Raw genomic sequence first — 26825 nt, forward strand, 5'->3', positions numbered from 1 at the left:
GCTCCCAGAGCAGTGTCAGGAATGACACCAAACCCCATGGGCTCCCAGAGCAGTGTCAGGAATGATCCCAAAGCCCCTGGGCTCTCAGAGCAGTGTCAGGAGTGACCCCAAAGCCCCTGGGCTCCCAGAGCAGTGTCAGGAATGACCCCAAAGCCCCTGGGCTCCCAGAGCAGTGTCAGGAGTGACCCCAAAGCCCCTGGGCTCCCAGAGCAGTGTCAGGAATGGCCCCAAACCCCTTGGGCTCCCAGAGCAGTGTCAGGAATGACCCCAAAGCCCCTGGGCTCCCAGAGCAGTGTCAGCAGTGACCCCAAAGCCCCTGGGCTCCCAGAGCAGTGTCAGGAATGATCCCAAAGCCCTTGGGCTCCCAGAGCAGTGTCAGGAATGGCCCCAAAGTCCCTGGGCTCCCAGAGCAGTGTCAGGAGTGACACCAAAGCCCCTGGGCTTCCAGAGCAGTGTCAGAAATGGCCCCGAAGCCCCTGGGCTCCCAGAGCAGTGTCAGCAGTGACCCCAAAGCCCTTGGGCTCCCAGACCAGTGTCAGGAATGATCCCAAAGCCCTTGGGCTCCCAGAGCAGTGTCAGGAATGGCCCCGAAGCCCCTGGGCTCCCAGAGCAGTGTCAGGAATGATCCCAAAGCCCCTGGGCTCCCAGAGCAGTGTCAGGAATGGCCCCAAAGCCCCTGGGCTCCCAGAGCAGTGTCAGGAGAACAGTGCCCAGTGGAAGATGCCTGCTGCCCTGTGACCCTTTGCATGCTCTGCCACGGGCCCCTCTCCAAAGCTGCAGCAGGTGACAGCTTTGTAAAACCTACAGCACAACCAGAAAGGCTGCTCAGATTTCAGGGCTGCAAATCCTTCATCAGGTTACCTGAGGACTCACTTAGGAACCTGGAAGCTTCTTTACTTTTTTCCAGTTATTTTATTTCCAGGAAGCACTGTTTTGGATATAACTTTTAAAGAAGAATTTCAAATCCCTAAGAACAAAATATGATCAAACACAGGAATTACAATCACCCAGCTCTGCTGTAACCCAAGCCCCTGCCTTGATTCCACAAGAACCATTACAGCTTCATGCAAAGCAGAGCCTTTGCTTATGTTTATTAAGTAGGAAAAATCACCATATGGCTTAGAAGCTTCCATTTTAAACTCAGAAAACTAATAATTAACAAGAATAGAACAGTAGGTTTTAATACAAGTGATTTGTTCTTCAGCTATCTAAAACGTGTTCCCCATTTCCTCTGCTGGGTTGACATACATTTGCTCCATCTAGTGGGAAGCCAATTAAGACATTTCATTTATAATGGAAATACTTGCTAAGCTGTTTAAATATGGATCCTGAAAAATGAATTAAGCCATTGTTCTTTTGCTAGTAATCTTCATAAAGCAAATTATATATGGCGTTATATGTGAGCAGTTCGTAACTGTGTTTGAAACACATTTCTAAACATCACCTCAACCTTTGAAAATGAGAAGTGATTAGACCTTGCTTTCTCTCTCTCAACTGTATGTATTAGAGATAAACAAAAACATCTTTACTGTCAGCCTGGCTAACCTCCAAGGCAAGAGAGGTGCTCAGCATCTTGCTTCTGTGAAAATTCACAGTGGTTCCCGTTTTTAATAAAGGCAAGAGGAACGAACTGGCCAAGTACAGGCTGCTCACCCTCCCATCAGTCCCCGGAGTGTCATGGCCAGACTGTCACTGAGACAGGCTCTTCACACCATCTCCCAGGAGCTGGAGCCAGGCAGGGCCATTGCCTTAGGCTGTGGGCTCAGAGGGCAGTGCTGAGCTGGGAACAAGAGCAGCATCCCAGGTGTGTCTGAGGGCCAGGGCTGCAGGACATGGAGCACACAGCCAGCACAGGTCCACGGGACACCAGGAGGGACCTGCCCTGGGCCCAGCTCAGGACTGCACCCGCTGGACTGATGCACTCTGCAGCAATGGAAAATGCAAACACTGCACCTAGGAAGGCAGAAGATACAAAGAGAATGGGCTGGGACTGCCTGGAGCAGACCAGCTGAAAGGACCTTGGGCTCTTGGCACAAAGAGCACTGGGCAGGAGCCAACAGTGCTCCTTTGGCAGCAACACAGGGAGCCAGTGAGGTGTGGCAAGGTAAATCCACTTCTGAGAACCAGAGTGTTGAAATTATACTTTAAAACCATATATTAGAGTCTTCCTTCCTGCAGAATCTCCCTTTCCTCTCCAGAAACCTCCAGTTTTTGTGAAGAAGAGTATATCCCAAAGCCAAAACAAAACCATTGTTACCAGGCAGATGAAATGCAGGAAAGAAACTGCTTTTGGAATAGATCAATATAATCAATATTAAAGGTAAAAAAGTGCAGTGAATATCTCATTTTGACTGTGTTAAAAACATTTCAGGGCTCAGAAAGGACAAGACAATTCAGAAGTCCACAAGAAATGGAGGTTTATCAGATGAATAAAGCCTGAGCAATGGTGGCCCCCTCAGCAGAGATTTCTAACATGCCAAATCAATCTATTTCTGTTACATGAATTATGCTCAGTGATCACACTAAAAAAAATCCCTTGGATAGATTAATATATTCCTCAGCAAAAGGTTGCCAATGATAAGTGCATTTCTCAAAGTGGAATAGATGAAATTATTAACTCAACCTCAAGCCTCTTCAGTCTCAACCACCCCCTGCACTATCTGAGCTCAAGTAAAACAGATCACCTTCAGAAAAGACACAGAGCAAGCCTGTCCATCACAGACCCATGCCTCACTGAGAAATGCCACTGGAATGCACAGCCTGCTTCTCAAAGTGCAGGTACCACTGCTGTCATCCTTCCCACACACTCCCACCCAGAACTTGACAATTGTTAAGCACAAATTTCTGGTTTAGAAGCTATTCCTCCCAGACACTCAGACAATGGAAATTAAACCGCCCTAGCCATGAATCCTGTATCCATCACTTCCATTCCTGCTTTTAATTATCAAGAGGCTTCAGATGCCCAGAACACACATCCACCCACCCTCAGCCATCCAGTAACCAATAATGTCCAAGTGAATGGTAAGTGCCAGCTGACGTGGAATTAAGGAACCCATTAAGGCCATCACTGTGCAAACCAGCCTTCCTATGTCCCAAATCACTGATTTCATTCTGCTTTGGGAGGCTGAGAGCCTTCATTACCAAGCAGGCTCTCCAAGCAAAGCAGAATTAAACACACATAACCCCCCCCACAGCTGTCCCTCAAAGAAAGCTAGTTTGGGTCTAGCTTCTGAACAAATTAGTTATTACAGGATTTTCTTAGAATTTTTGTAGATGAAAAATTCCTGTTTGCAAAATGACTTCTTCTATCTGGGAAGGTTTTGTCAACAAGTTCTGTGAAAGGCAGCACAGAATCCTCCCTCTGAGATATCAAATGAGAAAGTTATTCAGATCAGTGTTTTGCACATTTTTCACAATATGCAGCTTTGACAGCCTCTTCTGGCCAGTGAAACAGGAGAGACTCAACCCAACTCCATCATCCGCTAACAGACTGACAGAGATAAAACTGGCATGAAGTCAAACACAAGAGCCTTAATATATATGAAAATTGACCAAAATCTTATGGATGAAATTTGGTTTTCTTCATGTCCAAACTGTATCTTCCCTGTGTAGTCAGAGTTTATTCTGTTTCTATCCATTATGAATATGTAACACAGCTTTTCTCCAGTCCTGTGCAACAACATTTTACCAGCTATGCCATCTTCTCTGCTCTCCCCTTTGGTTCTCTGTTCCCTGGGCTAATTAGGACTAACACATCTGGTGTTTTTTCCACAGGTCACAATTCCTAATGCTCTGGTCACTGCAGCTGCAATAAATCAGAGTGCACTTGCATAAACAACTAGGGAATTTTGGAGGTTCTCACCACTCATTTTGGGACATAAACCCCCACTTTTCTCATTTTTAACTATGAACTTACAAAGCTGAATTACTGCAACCAACTGTAACTCAGAAAAACCTTGCTTGGTTGCATGGGCTGAAATTAGTCTTTCAGACATCTCCAGTATTATCTGACTTGAACAGTAAGTGAACAGCAAGAACTAATAAATCTAAACACAAATTAACCATAAGCAGCCTAAATTTAATCAGTAATTGGCACTGATAGAAATATTTTTATCCCATCGCAATAGAGTTTTAAAAATGTACAACAGAAGAGAATATGGGTGATTTTTTTTTTTTTAATGCAAAGAGAAAAACACACATGATACATACTTGCTAGAAAAGCATTAAGAATTACAGGGAAGCACAGGCTAAGGAGGATGCAGCTGTATCACATTCCTGAAAACAAGGGCACCCAGACTTTTGTAAGTGTCTGCAGGCACAAAGACAGCAAACCTTATGAAATATGCTCTCTCTTCAACTGAGACCTGAGCCTCCACTGCAGGTACTGCATCAAGTGCTGGGCACTGCACTTCCCAAAGGAAGGACACAGCTGGAGAGCAGGATCCAACAAGCATCAGCATGATGTGGGAGAAAACCAGAACAAACCCAAACTTTAGGTGTACAGGAAACAAGCAGAAGGAAATCAGCCACCCTGATGGACATGAAAGTGCTTTAAGGTGCCATAAGGAGACGTATGGAGTGAATTTAAGGATGAACTTTCTAAAGGGAATGGACTGGGACTGACTGCTTGAAGGCATCCTCCAGTTGCCAGCTGTGGATATTTCTAAGAACAGGTCAGACAAATGAACACTGGGAATTATTTGAAGTTTAATCCTGATCTGCACAGGAGACAGTACTGATAGAGTTAGGTCAGTGTCTTTAGAATATGTATTTGATTGCTGCATTAATCTTAGGTCAGATAAAACCCAGAATTTATGCATGAGTTACCCTTTTCCAAAAAGACTGGCAACCCTGTGGGGAGGCCAGTTTTCAGGCTTTACAAAAGACAATTCTTACACTACCTCAGCATGAGGCACGAGAAGAGAATCTGCAAATAAACAACATAAGACAAACTGTAAGGTAAAAGGAGAGAAAATAGAAAAGAAATGAAAAAAGGAGGGGAAGGAAAGGAAATGAAGGAGATAAAAAGAAACACCACTGTGTGAGGCAGGTCAATGCCTAGCTGTGCCTGTGATGCAGCACCAGGAGTCCTCAAAGAATGCTATCCTATGTCTTTGTGGTAAGCTGTTTGTGTGGGCTGCTGAACGGTCCCTGACAGGAATTTCAATCGTTCCTCTTGCCTTCTCTTTGTGGAGGATGGGAGTTTTTAGCAATTAATACTGCTCAACCTCTTTTCTTCCCCAGGCAGTAGATAAATCTCAGAGCTCATCAACATACCCAAGAATAAACAAAAAAGGAGAGGAAATGTATCGCAGCCCGACCCAACCTCTGCCAGGTAGAGGCTGCCTGCCAAAGCCCTGAGCTATCTGGCAGCCCCACTGGCTGAGCAGGACTGAACCATGCCATCTCTAAAGAGGAGGCTGCAGGTAGTGCTTGCTGCTGAGCTTTCTGGAAGAAAAATATCAGGAGAAAAAGAAGCTTTTTACTAATGAACTAAACACAACCTAAAATTTCATCTTAGCTTTACTCTACCAGGTGAAAAATGTGAGAATTTTAGGGGGAGAAAATAGTCCTGTGAGTTATAAATTCAGTATGTTCTACAAATGCATGGTGCAATTTAATAACCCAAACATGGAAACAAGACCAACAATACAGCAGAAACCCTACCAGACAGGATGTCAGGAAAAAATAACTCCCTTTCTGCAGTTAAAGGACAACCAGGGTGAGTCCCCTGATTTCTGACCTGTGAGTTTCCTACAAACTGCAGGAGCAAATCAAGCAGCCCAGCCTGAGATGGAGGAAGCTGGAAGATGCAAGGTTTAAGGCTGTATTAATGGAATGGAGCCACCAAGAAAAGCCTAAGTTTAGGCATACACAATTTCAGACTTCATCTCTCTTGGGGACTGGCTCCATTTCAGCAATAAGTGATTAGCTGCAAACCCCAGCACTGGTAAATTAATTCCACTGACGTTGCTGTCCTTAAAATCTGGGTAAGTTCTGCTTCTGGCTCCACTTACCAAGGTGACAAGCAGATGGTTTATTGGTTCCCTCTGAGCAGCCAGACTGAGCTCCACACTCCCGAGCATCCAGGGCACACTTGAAGCACATAACCCAGGTAACTCAGGTACTTCGATGGCTTTGCCTTTGTTTGCTGCATTTACCATTCCCTCACTAAAACATCAAACAATTCTTCATGTCTGTTCTTCATTTGCTGAATGTTAATTAAGTCTCATCCTTGTTTCTTTATGCATTTGGAATGCAGCTTTCCCAAACCCACAGCATTCCAGAGTGTATCTGACACGGCCTCTCTGTGGCCAGCCAAGCTCCCCGCCAGGCATGCCCTGCTCAGGTGGGATGCCAGACTGGTTTCTCCCTAGGGCAGAAGGGTCCAATCCCCCTTCTGAGGAGCCATCAGCAACCAACATACAGCTGGCACCTGCTGATCTGATTTCCCCCAGGCACAAACCACACAGTGATCATAAAGCAGGCAAAAGGCAGGCAGAGGTGTGATTAATACACATACATAGGCAGGAGAAATATGGATGCCAGCCCCCCAGAGAGCTCTGACACCAACTACTGTGGCCCAGCCTGTGCCTGCCCTGCCAGAGCACACAGCCAGGCAGCGAGCTCCAGTGTCTGTACAGCAATGAGGACAGGCCACTGCCCCAGGTGGGCTGGCCATGACCCCCAGAGAACCCCAGAACAGCACAGTGAGGGACCAGGCTGGGAGCAGGGGCTGCCTGGGCCAGGTGTCAGGTGACAAAGCCATTCTCAGGGACACACAGCTGGACTGTGTGCACCCCTAGGCTGCCAGGGCCTCGCTCTGGATGCTTCCAGCAGCTCTTTATCCCTCACGTGGACATGCTCTGCTGTATCCTACCATGCAATTGTGACTCTGCTCTGGGTGGATTTAACACTGCAGCAGATTGCAGGAGATTTCAAAGGCCCAATCACACTGGCCCATATATCATTTCTCATGTGCTATTTCATGCTAGACCATGTTCAGCTAGAAGGAAGGCTTCTACTTACAAAAGAATTATGTTCAACTTGCTAAATAATCAGGTTTTCTTCTATTTTCTGTAATTCTATGCAGACTACTTCATGAAGACCAGGATCACAAGGCATGCAGAGTAGTAAACTAATTTTAAACTAATATTACTGCTCCACTTCCCTAATAATTGAAGTACCTGTTACAGCAATTACCTTGGAGGCCCTGTCACTGTTTGCTAGGCTACACTGGAGGAATGGTGCAGTAAAACAGCAATTTCAACCCAATCCATATGCTAGAGGATGCACAGCCCTCTTCTGCTGCAACACACCTCCCTTCAGTACTCATATACACTGATTTTGTTGATAATATAATGAAGGGACTCCTCTGTCTCTATTTTAAGAATAGGCTGTAAGTGCCAGGGTTTCTCAGGAAATTAGGCAGCATCAGTCTTGTAAACCTCTATAGAATCTTTTCAGATAAAAAGGACTCACAGATACCATCTTCAACTTGCCAGGCTCAGTGGAGGATATTTTTTTTTTCCAATTCTCCAAAGACTTTTTTTCCAAGGTTTCTTTTTTTGTGAGTCAGGTTCCCTGTTATCACTATGTCTCCTTATATCCACCTCCTTTCATCAGCTGCATTCCAGCCCTGAGCACACTTTCAAGGAAACAAGTGATTCGAGTTGGCAAGCAATGGTAAATTAAAAAAATGGAAGGAAGCTGTCATTAAAAGCAGAACCTGAACTCAAATATGCTCATGGAATACTAAGGAATTCTAAGAACAGAAACAAAAAAAAAAACTCAGGGAAGCAATAAAGAACCAATTAATCCCAAACCTTGTCCACTATCACACTGCTTTATCAGCAAGGACATGCACGACAAGAGGACCAGATCAGACCCTGCTACACCAACATCAAAGCACAGAATGACACAGACCCCAGCACTGCCACCCTACTCTTGTGCCAGCAGAACTCGCATCACAGTCCAACACAAATCATTCTCTTTAGGTTTTGAAGCCCAGTGCCACTCTGAACACATTTGTGATGTACCTCACTGCTTTTCTACACCACACTAAAAAGATCCATCCTCCCAGATAAAAAGTTCCACAGTGATAATGGCAACTGAGAAATTTCAACTAAGCCAGGGACCTTACAGAACAGATCACTGTGAGCAGCAGTGAAGGGAAGCACAGCCAGGCCTGGGCTGAGCAAGGAAGATCTCAGAGGCAGAAGTGCACCAGCACTGACAGTGCTGACTGCAGCATCCCAGCCTGAGCACTTTGTGCTCTGAGAGCTGCAGCCCCCATTCCCAGGCTTGCCTTGCTCCTACTCCATGTGGCAGGAGGCATATTGTAATAGAGTATCTATGATTTGTAACACTTTTACTGTGCTTCCCAGTTTTGGTTCCAGTCATTCAGTCCTTCCATTTTAACAGCATAATGTTCATTCCATTTCTCTGGGAATATAATTTATATTAGATAGTAAGCACCAAATGGCAAGGAAGGAATACACATCACTTCTTCTTGCTCCAAGAAAAAAACCTCAGCAAAGATTTTAATGTTCCAGAAAAAATACTGTTATGTGCTTAAGTTTCCAATGAGTCACTAAACCAGAGCTATCAAATAATTCTGGAAGGTTCTGTCTTTCTGAATGAGAAGAGTAATTCTCTGAACAATTAAAAGCATAATCATGTGTGACACTTGCAATGTAATTTCATCCCCAGACTGGGAAGAACTGACATTTAAAGTAGTATGTAAGTCAAAACTGTTTATGCCTCCATAAGCATATTGACTCCTGTGTGTGACCCAGCAATCCCAGCACGAGGAGATTTCCACAGAAAGCCATGAAGCAATTTGCTGCTGAGGAGCTCTTATTTCCCAGCCCTGCAGGATGCCTACAGCTGTACAGTCTGGGCAGAAGACAGCCAGATTTGCCAGGACAGGTAACAGCACATGGATCTCACAATGGATGCAGTATGCAGTGGACACCACCACCACTATATCTGTATCAGCATTTCCGAAGTAATTTCTTCTTTTTGTCTGTATGTACCCATAATTTTATTTTTTTCTTTCTTTTCTTAAACAAAACACAACACAAGATCTTTTCCATTAGCTGACACCTAAACTGGAAACCTAGGCCAGGCTAAAGAAAATTCCATTTTTAACTGGAAAAGATGGGTCATACACTCCTGTGCTGAATGCAAACAATGAGGCATAAACACAGCCAACAACAGAGAAAGTATTACAGACTAGCAGCAGCATGGAGTGTAGCAAGCAGCTTCCTTTTATACCTAGGTTTAACACACTATTGCTTCATTTGACCCATCAATTCCCCATTACTGCTGTAATTCTAATAGACAAGATATAGAAGCAAACTGTGAAGTCAGACACGTCTTGAAAGGGGCCCTGGATAAGACTCTGCTTTCAACAGCAGGTTGGACCAGCTGATCTCCTGAGGTCCTGAGTGAGCCCTCTGTGCACACTTCTCTCCTCCTTCCCCTCACTGAGAAGAGGGTGAGACAAGTGAAAGATGTGACAGTGAAAAGTAAGATGGGGTTCCAAAGATACTGCAGTATTTCTGCCTTAAAAAGAAGGCTCCATTAACCAGAATATTTTGATAAAAATGTAAAACAACCCAATAGTATTGAAAGAATTTAAAGCAATGGGAGCAAACACTAGTATGTGTTAAGATAGAGGAAGGACAGGTTTGAGCATGGCACTGCCCAGGCAGTGAGCTCCTGGCACTACCCCAAGTACCCACTCCCACTGACTGCTCTGCAGAGCCACCAAGGGGGTGCATGAGAGCTGCTGCTTTGGAGAGGAAAAAATCAACAACACAAGACTGGCCTGACAACATCAAGTGCTTTCTCACAAGCTTGTTAGAGCTGCAATTAGGGGGAGTCTGCTCCCCCAGCACATCCATAAAACAGCCCAGCAGTTCTAGATACTGTTGCTCAGAAGGAGGGCAGCTGCTTTTCCATTCCTCTACCACTGGATGATTTCTCTGTACAGAAATAACAATACACGTGGATGTGAAAGGACCATTTTGGAATTGCACATAGGAGGATAAAGAGGGCACTTATTTTTCTAGTCACTGCTCATTTGGCATGTAAGAAAGAACCCAGAATCTAAAATCAGCAATCTCCCTGTAAAGCCTGAGCAAACGCCAGGAGCATGGGAATGGGGCAGCAGTCAGAAAGGTGTACAAAGAACCAAGAAGTTAAGAGCTGTTAATCTCAAACTGCAGAAATGCAGAAGCACACAAAAGCAGGTTAAAAAAAAAAATAAAAAATCCACCATTTCCCAACTACCCCGTGGGTGGGCTCTACTTCTATTTTGTTTAAGCAAAGGGGACCTGAAGAAGGGGAGGAGGGTGGGCCACACATCCCTGAGCGAAATAATATTTTATCTGTGCTCTGGCTTCCAGTCCTGTGTCTGAGATGGGAAGGCTAAAGCATGTGCTTTTTTTCCTGTTTTGTCTCTCTCCCTTCTACCTGAGATGTGAGTACACTATCTGTTTTTAAAATCAATAAACTATCTGTATTTTTACTAACAATTTTTTTTCCCTTGTGGAAACACCTCAGCTTTAAAGAACACGTGCTTGTTATGGCAACTGGGGCAACTCCAAACTAAAGTTATTTCTTAGGGTGACATCCTGCCCACATGTTAAGACAAGTGGATGCAACTTTCAAGGAAAAAACAATAGGTGGGCATTATTAACACATACACTACTGAGCAGCTTTTTATTCTGTAAAGCAAAAAAGTCAGCACCACTGTCACACTGAGAACCAGAAGTCATCTGATTTGCTGAGGATATTAAATGCCCTAAACTAATGAAACTGAGACCTTTGAGAGTTTGTTACATCGTACACAAACATGAAACAGAAGCAAATTGATACGTATAGCTGTTTGCCAGAAAAGAGGGATTTGCTTCATTTATTTAGGAAGACAAACTCCCCTGGTACTAAACGGAGATTAGCATTTTTGAAAATGTCTGCATGTTGAATTGAAATGTATGCTGAGTGTGTCCCAAAACTGTTCAGTACAGAGCATTTTGGTAAGATATCTGCAAGGCAGAGTCATAATAATAATGACTGACTCTATGATGCTAATACTGATATAATTTATAACAAGTATTGTACATTATGAGGAGGCTTCCCAGGTATACTGTAAAGAGCATAGACATTTTTAGAAAATATGTATGTAGGTGAATTAAGATATGAAATGTAACCTATGTGGGATAATGCTTTAATTTTTCCCATAACGGTACTTCAAGATTGGTGAGTGGGACTCGAGATGTTAAAAAGCAAATAACATGGCAGGGAGAGGCAGCTGTCAGAAGGTTTTACCTGCAGGTGTGAGCAGCTGATTACAGCACTAAACACTTCTAACTCACTTCTTATTTGGGTTCTTCAGCACAAGCTGACATTCTCTATTTATGGGACTCAGGAGAACAACCTGAAAAAGGAGGAGGTGTGCCACTACCCCTGACAGACAACAGGCTTTTGTTCTACACTCTTTTTAAAGGCATCACATGCAGCCACACTACATCCAGACATATCAATCCCTGGGTGGCAGGACTGAAGCTGCCAAGGAGCTGAAGAAGGAAAGGTCCTGTCCTGCTTAGGTCAGAAACAACCAGAAAGTGCTGAGAGGTGCAATTGGCTAATTACTGCAGCAAAGGTTCTGCCTCTTGTGCACGTGGTGAAGGATAGAAAAAGATGAAGAAAAAGGTTTTTATCAAACTTCTCAATATGAGTTTGTAATGGATTAACATCACTTCTACATTTCAGACCAACAATGAAGTTTAACAAGGCTGTAAGAACAGTTCCTGCTCTGTCTGCTCCATGAGGTCTCAAGGCCCTTTTGGAAAAACAAACAAACAATACGACTGCAGTAAATGTCTGCCTTTCTCATATGTTTCTCTGTTTTGCTTTGTTTTCTTTAACTTTTAAACAGAAGTTCAATTCATGCCTGTTATTGCCTACACTGGACAGGATCTAACTCACTTGGACTTCACAGAAGTAAAAACAGGCAGAAAACCCTGCAGGTGTAGGATAACTCTGTCTTTAGTAAAAGCCATGGTAGAATTTAACGAGACACTCACTAACTGGCTGAAAGGTTTTCACCACTTGCTACCTTCCTGTCCTAGAGGTCCATGCTCTAAAGCTCCCTGTAACTCTGCTGGGTGTAAGATAATGAATTCTGCTGTGATGTCTCTTACTGAGAGAAATCGAGTGCACTGAAGAACTCAAGCTCTGTAGAGGATGAATTCTTACATTTCTTTAAAACAGAATGAAAAACCATGCCAGATTTGCAACCAACAAAAGAAATTAAAAAGGGAACCCATCCAAGGGTATTCTAAGAAAGCCAAAACACATTGAAAAAGCATCTATGCTGCAGACTCTTGAATGTGTACCTGAACTGAGTTTGACTTTCCAAAGGAAATTAAAACACACAGTAAAAGACTGTTGGCTAAAGAAACAGAAATACTAGGAATTGATTGGAGGTGCAGAGAGGGTCTAGTTGAATAAAAGTACCTAGGTAAGACAGAAAAGTAAAATGAATGCTTTGCTTCAGTTTTCAGGGAGGCTGGGGGATGGCTATCCCATACATCATGATGCAGGGAAAGCAAGGAACAAACAGCCTAACACCATAAACTCTCAAGGGAACCCATGGTCTCCATGCCAGAATTCTGAGAGAAACAGCACAGAGAATAGCCACTCAGCAGAAAGGATTTTCAATAAATGCTTTAATGGGCTAAGAACAGCAATTTCAATACACTCTCCACTTCTCACAAAATTAGAGAACTTGGGTTCCTCAGTCATTGCTTCCATGAACATAAGAATAGTAAAAGTATCTTGCACAGAGTATATGAACCCTTTGCCCTCTTCTCTGTCTCTGTAAAACCTGAACAGCTGCTCACTTGTTTATCCTCCAAAAAGAACAAAGAAATCTGTGAAACTTTTGACTTGGTGACTTTGTTTCCACTGTTCTTGGTATAATTGTTAGGATGACTATTAGTGCTCTAGTTACCAGCAGTTATTATTCTTTTGAAGTCATTCCTTTCCACTAGTTTATACCCTAGTGGGATATTGGTAGCTGTTATTTCAATCCAGCTGTCTCATATTTTTCAACTAAGACCACCTTCATACAGAAGTTTTTTAGCAAATTCTACCATTAATCTTAACGTTCTGCAGCATTTAATGTGTATTGTCTCAAAAACCACCAGCCTGTTTCCTTTGACTTTTCTACATATTTCACATGGAAGAATTGCCTTTAATTGTACTATTTAATCTAATCTATTTCTGTAATATCAATATCCTATTAAAATGTTATCCAGATAATGTACAAATGCTCCTCTGCAAGATCAAGCCCTCAAATATCTCCAAAACACAACAAAAACGGGATTCTTAGAGTCAAAAAATGACTGAGAACTGGGATATGCCCTGGATCAGCTGTCTAAGTTATTTCTCATTGACAGCTGCCTCTGCATCAAGCAGTCCTTGCAAGTGAGCAGTGAAAAGCATCTTAGGGGCAGCAGCACCCTGATGCTCCAGAGGCATTTCTGTTACAGCTCAGGAGAACAACCCACCTGCCACCATGGAGCTGCTCTCAAGAGTTACCTCATACCTTGCAGGACTGCAATGAATGTTCTACACATCTTTGGTTAAGCTTGAGCATTGAAATACACAGCTGGTAATTTGCATTAACAATAGTATTGGGCAGCATTTTACATTTCAGAACTCTATTTTTAAAAACATTCTTTCTGTGTAATTACATGTTTGAAATGCTTCCTGAGAAACTGATCTGGAGAATTTCTGCTTTTCCTGCCATGTTAAAAAATTTTCCCCTTGTGAATGAGTGGCCTCATCCATTTACATTTCCCAATTATTTTTTATCAACGAGTTCTTGCCCTGATTCAGCCTTGCAATCAATACCCTGTAAGCAGCAAGGTGCCATTCTCTGGCACCAGCAGCACGCTGGCCACAGAACATTTCATTTCCTCACCCTGGCTGCTACACCAACACTGCATGTCTGAGCAACCCCCAGATCCACTAAGGCCTCTTCCAGGGAGCTGGCATTGTCTGGAACGGATCTAACTAGGAATGCAAACACATCCTGACTCAGAAAATGAATGCCAGGCTTTTCTCAGCACTCTCTGTGCTGGCAATCACTGTCTCTAGGGATGCTGGAGTAGCTGACTAACATTTCACCAGACCTCAAAAAATCCTTCCCAAGGCTGTGGCTGAACACTGGTATTCATTAAGGAGAAAGCTCACATCCTTTCTAACAATTTTTTCTAACTTTCCTGAGCTCTTGTCAGGACTTGCAAGGCAGCAGTGGAAGATGGCCTGAGAGAAGCCATTCTGTGACCCCTGCACTCAGGTGCTGGGCAGTGACTCAGGATTTCATGGGTGCACAGCCCAGGTACTGCCACTGGGCACCTCCTGGGCCTTGGGCTGGTACAACCCTCCCATTCCCCTTGGGAGTGACTGTCGACACACAAACACCCCTGCAGAGCCCTCTAAGGAAAACAGCTTCCTGCAGAGCTGAGTCTGCCTCTTCACAGAAACTGACTGAAGCTGTGTTACACTCCTCAGTGCATTTCCCAATTCCCCAGAAATGCAAAACTCCAGAAAGAAATACACAGTCACGATCATGGAATTCAAACCTAAGACAACTGGACACAAAGAAGGCTCTTATCTCACTGAGGAACAGAAGTAACTTTGTAATCTCAAAAGACCCAACAGCCCCTGAGTCACTAAGGGAGGGATGAGCAACACAGACATTAAATGAAGTTTATCTAGAAAAAAAGGAGATGTCCTAATGAAAACATCTTAGCCTGTGCTCACTGACACAGGAGCTGATCTGAAGACCTAACCAAGCATCACCCACAATCTGGTTTGTTTAATTTGGACCTACATCAGCTCACAAACTCTTCCTGCTATGGGACACATGCTGGATGTTCCAAGGTCTCTCTTCAGCATACAAAGAGCTTCCTAACTGACAACTGCAATAAGGGTGAGACATTGTAATCATTCTGCACATTTGAATTCCTACTTTACCTTACACACTACAATATGTTAAGACTAATGTTCTTCACATGAGAATGGTTTTGGCTGGAAGGGACCTTTAAAGGCCACCTTGTCCCACCCCCTCCAACGAGCAGGTCAGTTTGCTCAGAGCCCCCTGCAGCCTGGCCTGGAATGCTTCCAGGGATGGGGCCTCTACCACCTCGTTGGGCAACCTGTGCCAGTGTTTCACTGGCACTCCCATTGCAATGGATTTCTTCCTTTTATCTAGCTAAATCTCTCCTCTTTCGTTTAAAATCATTACTCCTTGCCCTATCACAACAGGCCCTACAAAAAAGTCTGTTCTCCTCTCATAAATAAGCCCCTGTGAGTACCCAAAGGCTCCAGTATGGCCTCCACAGAGACTTCTCCAGCCCCAACAGCCCCAGCTGCTCCTCTGGGAGAGGTGCTCCATCCCTCTGATCACTTCTGTGCCTCCTCTGGACCCACTGCAACATTCCCTGTCCTTCCTGTGCTGGGACCCCAGAGCTGGAGGAGCTCTGCAGAAAGTCCCACAAAATGGAGCAGAGCACACACCCACCCTCCCATGACCTGCTGGTCAGGCTGGGCTGTGATGGGTTTGTATTCACAAGAAAAGGAATCTGTTTCTTAGCATGTTCTCACCTGCAAAGTCAGTGCAGAAGACAAACTTCCTTTGAAAAATCTATCTATATTGCTATTAGTGTTTCATCTTATTTTAAAATGAAATTGCTGAACATGCAGACATCGCAGCTCAGTTGTTTACCATTCTTTATGAAGATATTTGGGGGAAATTCTACATCTGACAAAGTTCTGGCTTGAATTTTAAAAATAAGCTGTTCTGATTCAATTTCTGAACTTCAGGAAAAACATAAACGTAAGGGCAGTGATTGCAATTGTGTAAGATAAAGAAATCAGGTTGAGTCTTCTGCTGAAGGGCTGAAAGAACTTGATATGGGAGTATCAGAATCACCTGGAAATAATCTCTCTCCTACATTCCACAGGTTAAAGTTGAAGAACTACAGGATTTGGTTTTGTAGCTGCAAGTTAGTAATTAATGAAGTGAACAAAGATCTTTACCAACCAAACATAACTATGTGTTTTTAAAGAAGTGAAGACATTTTTGTGCAACATTCTGATGAGGTACTCAATGCAGTTCCAGACTTGTGGAGTTACAATCACACGTTTCACTGTAACCCAAGTTTCCCAGGCCAGTTTAACCTGGACATGAGCTTGGGGGCATTTATCACACACAGCTCAGAATGCTCCCAGAAATGCCCTGACATCCCCACCCATCTCAGACCTCAGCATGAAAGGAACAAATTCCAAACTTACCCGAATCATCATGACAGAGCACCTGATGTTGTGAATCGTATCATACACCTTCTTGGAAATGTCAACAAACTGGTTGTCATCAAACAGATGCACTGAGTTCTTGCTTAAGCTCTCCAATGCAATATTTACTTGATTAATAAATTCTGGAATCACTATTAAAAAAAAACAAACCAAAATTCAGTGAGCATAAAAGAACATATAGTTTTATTTATTTTTGGCAAAACACCTGACATTGATAAAAACTTTATTTTCTAAAAAGCATTACAGTAATAGTGCAATTACTTTTAAGTGAGAATACATTTGTAGTTTTTATCACAGTTATAAAAATGCCCATGGTAAGCACGTAAGCTGTGGGTGGTTGTACAGTACTACAAAGAAGAAAGAAGTTTTAAAAGGGGATCTGGGGAAGCAGTTCTAAAAATTTGTTGGTGATTTCAATGGCAATTTTACCAAGAGAATCAGAATGAACAACCTGGCTTGAAGCTGGAACCACTGCTGAAGAGACTACCACTATTTCCCAATCTGCTTTCAGTCTGAATGGAGATGTAGCCAGCAGAAGATTGATGCTTATTCTTCAACTGAGGAACTCCCACAACTGTAACCTGAATTTACCAGGGCAATTTATCTGGTTTGATTGAATCAAACAAACTGTGCATTTTGAGTCAGTTGGATTTTAACCTATGCTTTACCCAGCAGGCCTGGGCATTTTCTTCTGCTGCCCCAGGGCCTTATTCTGCATGGTGACCTGCAGCACTGCATCTCCCTCGACCCTTCACACCAACCTGAAGGAAAGGAAACCCGGCACAGAACATGGAAGGAGTGCATATGGAAAATCCATCACACACACAGAAGGACCTCAAACAAGCCCAAACCAAACTCATTTCCTGTCACTTGGAGTCTGAGGACATAGAAGAAACAAATGCAAAAGGATAAAACTCAACTTGTGCAACCTTCAAGATGAAAAACAAACTCATGGTACCAGAGCTCTCTCCCCGGCAATGTGTTGGTTTCAAACACTGATGATGTTTGTGTTCCACCCTCCACTCCACAATTCCACACTGTGCACTTCACAAATCCCTAACACATAAAAGCACTACACTACTGATACAACTGATGTGGAACATTGCAGGCAAATCTTGAAGTATATAACGAATCAGTAGGCAGGCAAAGCTTCAGCTGAAGATAACCAGATTTCTGAATTAGAAAACCTGGCAACTTAATACTTTAGTATTAAGTAGGAAAGGTGCCCCAATAATGCTTTCCTCCCTAACTTTGATGAGGAGACCCACACAGCCCTTGGAGACAGTTAAATTCATGCTCAAATTACAGTAATTTCACTGTCTTTGAGCCAACAAGTAGTCGCCACTTAATTTGAAAAACAGGGTATTTAAAATCAGTGCCTCTTCAGAATATCACTGGAATTGTCTCACCTTCAAAAAGGTCACTGGAAAGATTTACAATAATACAGAAAAAATACGAGGTACAATTTGTAGCCACATAAAATAATTAAGGAGAACAAGTGCCTATTTATTGCTAAAAAAAAAAAAAAATCAAAGAACCACCACTGAAAGAGAACTTTTCATCATTTCGTAATGGTTTTGTTTCTAGTTAAACAAAGATTTTGGCCTCTAGACTATCAAAATAATTCCAAGTGGATTAACCCAGACTGCCCCTGAGTACAGAACCACCACCTCAGGGCCCTCCTCCAGCAGCATTTCAGATGGGGCTCTACAGCAACAGCACTTCTACACAGACAATTAAAACACAAGACTATACTGCAGCTCTAAAACATCATCAAACACACCAATCTGCTAATGAAGTGTGAAAATGCACTTGGGCTATCAAATAGGCCTTATTTCCTGCTCATTTTCCCTGTAAGTGATAGGATAACTCCCTCAAATCCAAGACTACTGGGATTTATTTCAGTTTTAAGCTCTCAACCAATGACTTAAAAAAAAAAAAAAAAAAAAAAGGCATTTTGGTGCATATATGAGCTGTATAAGCTCTTACCCATGGATAACTGACATCCAAAATACTTCATAGACCTCAAATACTCAGACCACCCTCTGAAATACTGCTTTAAGTGGATTGAATTACACCAACAATGTGCATACTTCCTGTACTTGGCTTTATTTTTCTAGGCAGCCTAAATATAGTAGAGAAGTGGATGCAACTGAGAACAGGAGGAAATTACTTATTTTTTTAGTCTTTCAAAAGCAAAATCAGACTAGTAAAATTAAAATATCAAATGTTAGACAACTGAGAACAACTAAATTTTTATGGGGATTTGTTTGTTTTATTTGTACATTTTATTTCTGTTTTCTTTGTGTTCCATTCTGTTACTCGTGCAACAAAAATTAAAAGCAAATTTCAATATGAGCATCTGTAATGCTGCTTTCCCTGAGGGGGAAGGTGCAGAAAGGAGGATGTTTGGAAAATACCAATATATTCATAAGCATAATGTTCAAAGCTCCTAAAGTGATTATAGATTTCACACTATCAAAAATACATTCTTGAAATTAACCTAATTTGCTTAAAACTTCATCAAGTGTTTCCTAATTCCTCTGGTTTTTAAATAATACTTTTCATATTTCCTTGTAGGCATGTCTTCTTAGTCCTCTAATGTTTTTGCTTGATTTTGTAATCTTCAATCAAAACCAACTAATGAACCCCGTTTGTAGTTTAATAGCTGTCAGGGCCCAGCTCTCCACGCAGAAAACTGAACTTCACTAACCTCTTGATTCCAGTTAGCAACAATGTACCTGTTATTTTTAACAATAAAACAACCAGGAAAACAGAGTCTCAGCTTTGCAGGAGCCACTGTGCTTGCACCTTTTAATTCAGCTGCGTTAAGTGACCACCACCACTTGAGCCACCACCAAAGCAGTGAAAAGCCAACAGGCTGCAGAGCCAAACTGTCCACGTGTCCAACACTCACCTAAAGAGTGCCTTAGCAAAACAAACACACCTGCCCATGAACAGGCACCACCTCCTAGAACTGACCTGAGAAAAATTTACAGCTTTTTTTAATTCAAAATCTTTACAGTTCTTCACTCAGGGAAAAAAAGGGAAGAAACTAGCAAACCCACAATTTATCTCAAGAAAAAGCATTTGTGGTAAACAACTGAAGTTTCCCTTCAGTGTTTATCTGCATGTACAAAGACTCTGAGCAACTCACCCAGTGGTGCCAGCAGAGTGGGGAAAGACTGGAGAGCTCCCACTGGAACAAAGTAAAGAACTACTCCTTCAAAGGCAGCTTTGAAATGGAAGTGAGAGCACAGCAGTGACTGAAGCTCTCTGTGGCACAGCTTCAGAGCCCTGCTATCCACACACTTGCAACCCTGCCACAGCTCTGCTTAATTCCAGTGGCCTTTAACACAGGAGACTACCCTTTTGGGGATTCAGCCACCTGCAGACATCTTCTGTGCCCAAATAATAAGACCATTAAAAAAAAAAAATTTGGGCAAGCTGGAGTGAAAAAACAGTTTTCCTCCTCAAGGTAAGAAAATCAGGGTAAGTTACTAGTCATGAATTAGGACTCTAAGAGGATGAAAACTTGCAAAATCCCACCTGAAATACAGTCAAGTAAGGCCTAAAAAGCTACTGGATGAGTTTCATATGAAACTAGCATGACAGCAGAGCACTGAAACAAAGCAGATGTGCAGGCAGGCAAGCTAACAGAGATGTGTACAGCCCAGACCTACGCCAAGGCACAGGTGGCAGCAGCATCAGGAGTGACCTGACACAAGAGGTGGGTACCTCAAGTACTTCATTATTCCCCCATAACCTGATCACCTAGCATGAAAGTCAGTGTGATGGGTATATACAGGCTGCTTACAGAGGATTTCAGCAGCTTTCCAGTTGCAAAAATTCAGTGGAAGTAAAGAAAAGTATGGTTGTAAAGGTTAAAAACATAGCCATCTGTTAAATGCAAGGTAATAGTAGAGAAAGGTAAGAAATCTAGTTAATAGCCACACAGCCTTTATCCTGTACTTCTTTATTTAATTACACTCTTTGAGATCAAATAATAGTTTCCACTTCCTGTGATTAAAAAATAAGCATTTGTAAATTTCTTCTCAAAAGGTGTCTAAGAATTTCAGATGGTAAGAAATTGGCCTATTTCAGTAAGCCAATTTTACTGCTAAGTACTATGTCTACTCTTAACGTCCCTGCAATAAAGAACAGTACATAAAGAATTAAAATATAAAACCCATCTAAGCTGAGGCAACTGTGCTGGCTAAGGGACACCATGTGAGATAAAAGGGATCTGCTGGCAGCAGCCTGAGTCACAGCACCCAACATGCAATTCAGAATGGAACAGATTGTTTCAGTGACTGATGGAGATAGCTTCATTAGAGGTGTTCCAAAATACACTGAAATAATAATGGAATTACTGCAAAAAAAGAGTACTGTGCACTCACTGCAAAACTTGAGCTGAATAACACAAGTAGGTTCTGAAACTCCAACCACTTGTGACTCTTACAATCCACACAATGCAATCCTAACATGAAGATGAACCTGATCCTGAAGCTAACTTCACTATGGTACAGACCCTTAATTCAAGCCTCTATTTCAGTGATACAATGTTAAACTGGTTACTTTTTACTACGCCACTGTATCCATTTCTAAGGAATATAATTACATATATCTACATATATATGTGTATGAATGAAGCAGAGCTTTGCGACTATAGGCATTTGATATACCCCTTACATTCACCTTATCTGGTAACAAGCCAACAGGTTCTATGCATGAAAAGAAATTAACTATTTGTGGAACTTGCAACACCTGAAAGAGCTCATATTCCTCTGGCAGTTTCAGTCCTAGGCCAGAATGAGACTGTCTTGTCTCATCAGTCCCCTGCTACAGCATGGCATTGCGAGAGGCACGATCTCAGAATCCCCCACTGTCCCCTCCTTGACTACTTAGACCATAAAGATCTATAAATTATCCTAATGGAATCTAGTATTTCATGCCAAAGTTTCTGCATAAGAACAGTGTAATACAACATGAAGTAGTCCAGGGAGAGGCCTGATGCACATAAAAAGTTTCCTAACAAAAAGCAAGCTGTATCCCCTACTGTAACTCAGACCCGTGCCAGCTGCAGCTGTGCATTTTGCAGCTTGCAAAGCTGGCAGACTGCTGGCAGACCCACAAGCACACAGCTGAGTGTGTATATACACGTATATATAAGTATATAATTACCTAGCTATATACAAATGGACATCATGAATATTTTTGCATGTGTATGTTTACAGACATATTTATACAGAAGCTACGCTGCACATGACAGCAGTTTTGTGGTACTGGATCTTCACAGCTAACAAGGTAAGATTTTTAGGAGTTAACTGTCCTGAATGTGAGAAAATATTGATAGCAAGTGAGACCTAATTATTGGCAGTGTGTGTAATTAATGAGTAACAATCCAGTAAATTGCTGCTTTTAATTTTGAAACGGCCCTAATTTATTCCTCCCCTAAACACACCCTTGACAGTGATTCAGCTTTGTACCTGGAACACAGAGCTGTTCTGCTTTGCACCAGGACAGTTCAGATGCACACACCAGGCCCTGCTCTCTGTAACATATGGGCACAGGGGATTGCTTGGGACTTAGGAATCCCTGGAGCACAGCCTGCAAAGGCATGGAACACTGCAGCTGGGAATTAAAGCAGTGCCCTGCATCTGGACATCACAGCTCCAGGCTTCAGTGGGACCCCTCTCAGCCATCTTCAAAGGGCTTCTTTGTGGGCATGCTTTGGAGGGAGTACATGAGTTCCTCTGCATCAGGAACTCATTAGAGACAGGTCACAGCATTCAAAAGAGCAGAGAGAGAATTTCAATAATTTACATAATCCTCCTTTTTTTGAAGCCCTCTACCTAATACATTTTTCTGCCAAGCTCAAGGACAGACTGACCATGAGACCCCAGATGAGAATGACATTTCCCCCTAGGACAGATGAGAGGAGTTTCTGAATTTATTTCTCATTCCTTAGCAGACAGTGCGGACCATGTGGGCCTGTCTTGTCTCATCAGTCCCTTGCTACAGCATGGCACTGAAAGCTGTGGAAACAAGAGCTACTCCTCAGCCCAGAACATGCCTGCCCTTCCTTCAAGTGCAGGCTCTGGGTTTCATTTAGAGGAATCTGCACTACATGGAATGGCACATAGCTACACAGAAACTATGACTAGCAAATACCCAAAGTCTGCACCTAAAAACCACCCCAAACACAGCCTAAGCTCAGCCAGCAAGAGCAAAGAGGCAATTAACCTATCAGGCAATTTCTACAGACTGCTGACCAAATACTCCCAAATAGGCATTTTCCAAATTGACTGAGCAGGACTCAGAAAATGCCATAAAAAGGAAATCAAGAGGAAATTTAGGTTCTTGTGGGGAGCAAGTGACTTCTTTCTATGTAAGAGAGACTATCTGAACAGAGAGCAGCTTTTTAGCAATTTAAGTGGGAAAGAAAAGTCCTGAGAGTTTAATAAAAAATAAAATTCAACCACCTCAAACCCCTTTCTGTGAACCTTCTTTGGTTGCACTGCAGATGCATTGTGCTATAAACCAAAGCTAGAGATGGGGTAATTCACAAAAACCTGACAGTCACCCTTTAAAGGGGAAAAGTGAGAAGAAGCAACTGAGCACAGCAGTTACCAACACACAATGTCTGTGATCCCCAGCCAGTCATGGAGGGAGCGTGGCAGTGGTGCTGAACTTAGAACTGCTTGGTACCAGCTGCTCTTCATGTACCACAGTAACTTTATTTTGGGAGACACAGTGTCGTTTCAGAAGCTCAGAACATTTAACTGAGCCATATTTTCCCAAATATAACTATGCTGACAATGAGTTGGTCTTCAAAATATTAACAGCAGACAACAATTTAAACATTTAATTTTGAAATGCAGCCAGATATTTTGGTAGATTACTAGAAATATTGTCTTTTTAGAAATCTGGTTCCCAGTGGATATAGCATCAACCTAGAAAACGTGAAATTAATTGAATTAGCCACAAAGAGTAAAACTGCACTAGATTCCAAGTTTTTTTTGGCCCAAAGACAAAAGAAAAATTGCATATCCACTGGGAAACATCAGAAAATCAATACAGGTTTTTAGGCAGAGTCAGATACCGTGTTTTTGACATATGTTAGCAAACAACAGAAACATACAAGGCAAAATCTCCTTGGACAAAACATATTTGGAAAAGGGTCACTACATTTTAGTTCCATGTCTGCTTCAACAGTAACTTGGAATAACTGAAATAATTTCATCAAGAAGAATTATTCTTCATGGAAGACTGCTGACATTTTAAAAGTAAGCACAAGAAAAATACATCTTGGTAGCCAAAATCCTCGACCACTTAATTACAGTGAAATACCAATAAATGCTGTCAAGTGCAGAAAAGATATTTTTCTGAATGGTGCCAGAAAAATACTGTCTGTAAATTTAATATTCAGAGCTAGCCTCAGAATGATTCAGAAAGCAGCAACTCGTGACAGACTAACTCTGTGTGGGCTTCCTGCCTTTGCTGCAGCCCCTCAGAGCAGTGGGGCTCTGTTCAGTGGGGTCACAAACACTGGCACCAGTCAGAAGGAACAGGAGCCCAAGGGCTGCACCACAACCAGAGGAGTCGTGGCAATTGCTGCAGTGGATTTGGAGTTAGGCTCTAACTGCTGAAGCCCACCATGGAAGCTTCATTATTAGAACACACTGTGCTGAAATGGGTTAAAATCAACAGTGATAAAGGGATGCTGCTACATTTAATGAGAATGATCAACTGCAGCATATAATCATTTGAGAGCAATAAACCTGCTGGCTGCAGAAGCTGAAATACCAGTGGGCAGCTTGTTTGTGGCCAAGGTGACAAACCCAAGTGGCACTCTCTAAGGGTTCAAAGCAGGAACCTGAAGGGGCTATGCCAACCACAACTGCATCCTGTATTACACGTTCTGCCCTACAGAGAAATCCTGTCTTACCCAACTGCTTAGCAATAATATTTAAAAGAACCTTCTTCAGTATTTACCTGAAATCTCTCCACCAACTAGTGTTCAAATAAATTATCAACATTTATGGCTGTTAGTGCTAAAGCTACTGTCATCAGCAGGGGAAAGTTCTTCAGCTAAAGAAAGCTCTGTACAAGAAAGCAAAGGAGCAGGAGGAGTATCACTTGTCACAGGTACTGACTGCTCTGCACGGACACTGAGGGAGAGCTCCAGCTGCAGGGACTGCTGGCAGACAGGAGAGGGACTGCCAATTCCATTTCCTGCTACATCCAGTTCTTTGGATGGACTATGGAAAGGCTGAAAAGGTTCCCAAGGTGTTTTTGTTCTTTACTTGGGGCTTAGAGTTTACAAAGATGGACTACAAGAAAGCCTCCTCCCAACCTACAATGCAGACATAATGATTTCCCTCCAACATCCAGTCTCCTGAAGATTCAAGAAAGCCAGTTATCAGCTGACAAACAATGGTTAAAAAATGAACAAAAGTACACTGAATAAAACTAGCATTGCTTCTAATACTATTAAGATACAAACTCTAAATGTGTTTTTAGGTACAGGTTCTTACTTACCTATCCCACAGAATAAAAGATAAGCAAAACAAGTGGACTAATTAAATAAACACAAGAGGACTATGTTGTTACTGGCAAGAAATCAGGAGCACTGCTGAAAATTTTGCTATTAGCTCTCAGGAAGAGAAAGTAATTCTCATGGTTTGAAAAGAGCACACTAAAGAGTAAACAAACACTTTGAAAAACAGAGCACCTACAGCTTCTAAATGCTTCTTTGCCTGTTTGGAAACATATCAGACTAAACCACACAGATGGACTGCATCCATTTGCAATGTTTCTATGCTTGACCACCATGGGAGGTCTGTATTAACATTCTGGGGAAATGTGCAGATTTTGAATGAAGTATATGCAAGCATTTTTACACTCAAAGTCCTTCTTAATAGTAACAGTGTGTACTTCTAGTAACAAGCAAGTCACTAAACAGAGAAAGAACTCTTCTCTAAGAATTTGAGATTACTACAGCAGAGTATGAATGCCCAGGTTAAAACATTTCATTACCCAGAAAAGATGGCACTTAAGTGAATGCAGCTGGCATCTAACACAAGCAAAAAATCCTACACACGTAACTTGAAAAGGATTCTGCATATCACCTCCTCAGACATAAGACCAACACAACATCAGGTCAGTCACAGCTTTGCCCAGCCAAGGTTGTGAAAACCTTTAAAGAGAGAAATGTCACTGCAGCTTTGTTCTACTGCTGCATACAGTGAATAAATCCCCTGCTCTGCCCACACGCTCCTGATTTTCTCTGCTGCAGCTTGAGGCCACTGCCCTTAGCTGTGCCACCTGTCTCTACCAAGAGTGAGTGGCACCAGAGTCCCTGCAGCTCTCTGGGGAAGCTGCAGGTCTCTGTCCATTGTTCCTTGGCTGCCACCTCCCCACACTGAACTCTCAGTCTCTCCCCTTTCTCACAAGGCACCTGCACTAAGGCCCAGCCCATCCTCAGCACCCTCTGCTCTCCAGAAAGCTTTTCCCCAGCACCTGGAGTTTGACAAGGCCTACTCTGGCAAGTGTACAGTGAGTACCATCCTCTTACCAGGGGTCACATTCTTAGATCTTTCCCATCTTATTCTGGCACTCCTGTTTTAATCCACGTATCGACTTTGATGTTTGGCATACTATCATTAAATATTGTTTATTTTACCATGAATGCTTCCTCAGAGACCTGCTTCATGGTATTTCCTGAAACCTAGCCTCCCCTTCCTAAAAAATCAGCATATCAAAACCAGCAGTATGCTGATATCATCCAGAATTGCTCACTGAACACTTCTGACCTCAGACCAAGGAATCAGTATCAGGCAATTATTTTAAGCCTCCCTCAGCACCAAAAATAAGGTTCCTGGGAAAACACGTTCTGGTACAGGGAATGCTACTTGAAGCTTCAGATCAGGAAAGAAATTATAAAACTGAACCTTAAGAAAAAAACCCCACAAACCCCTCAACTAAACAACCTGTTGAAACATCTATGGGTGCTCCCTAAACATTCCTGTTGATTAGGAGGGCCATCAACAGCTTACTGCCTAGCCTGGCTGCTAAGGCCCAGTGTTCCAGGAGCAAAGCATGGCTGCTGTTTCATAGTGCTTGGGAAGGGTGAGGAATTCTGCAACAACTTCTTTGCACAATCCCAAGGTACAGGCCTTTCCATCTGCTGACTGAAGGTGCCTACCTTTGAATTTTTAATGCCTGACAACAATCAAAAAGGTGTGTGAGCGACAGACACATTCCTGCAGGAAGCTCCATGGCAAATGCTTCAGCTCTGATGGATGCATTCCTTACACTTTATCTGCTGCCTACTGCATCATTCCAATCAATGGCAGCTGTTTAATAGCACTGGCTAAACTGAGGACGTGGTCTGGTGTTCTCATCAACTGTGACACAAAACA

At 42.7% G+C, this 26825-nt stretch overlaps 1 protein-coding gene across 2 annotated transcripts in view; it reads right to left on the reverse strand.

The window, feature by feature from the left end:
* CTNNA3 (catenin alpha 3) overlaps positions 1-26825 on the reverse strand; it is a 411569-nt gene that overhangs the window by 59782 nt on the left and 324962 nt on the right. For both annotated transcript variants that reach the window (XM_059850814.1, XM_059850815.1), the window contains one exon: positions 16378-16529. In XM_059850814.1, coding sequence (XP_059706797.1) covers positions 16378-16529 — 152 coding nt within the window. The remainder of the gene's footprint in view (positions 1-16377; positions 16530-26825) is intronic.

The sequence above is a fragment of the Haemorhous mexicanus genome, chromosome 7 (genome assembly GCF_027477595.1).
Source record: "Haemorhous mexicanus isolate bHaeMex1 chromosome 7, bHaeMex1.pri, whole genome shotgun sequence".
NCBI classification, from domain to species: domain Eukaryota; kingdom Metazoa; phylum Chordata; class Aves; order Passeriformes; family Fringillidae; genus Haemorhous; species Haemorhous mexicanus.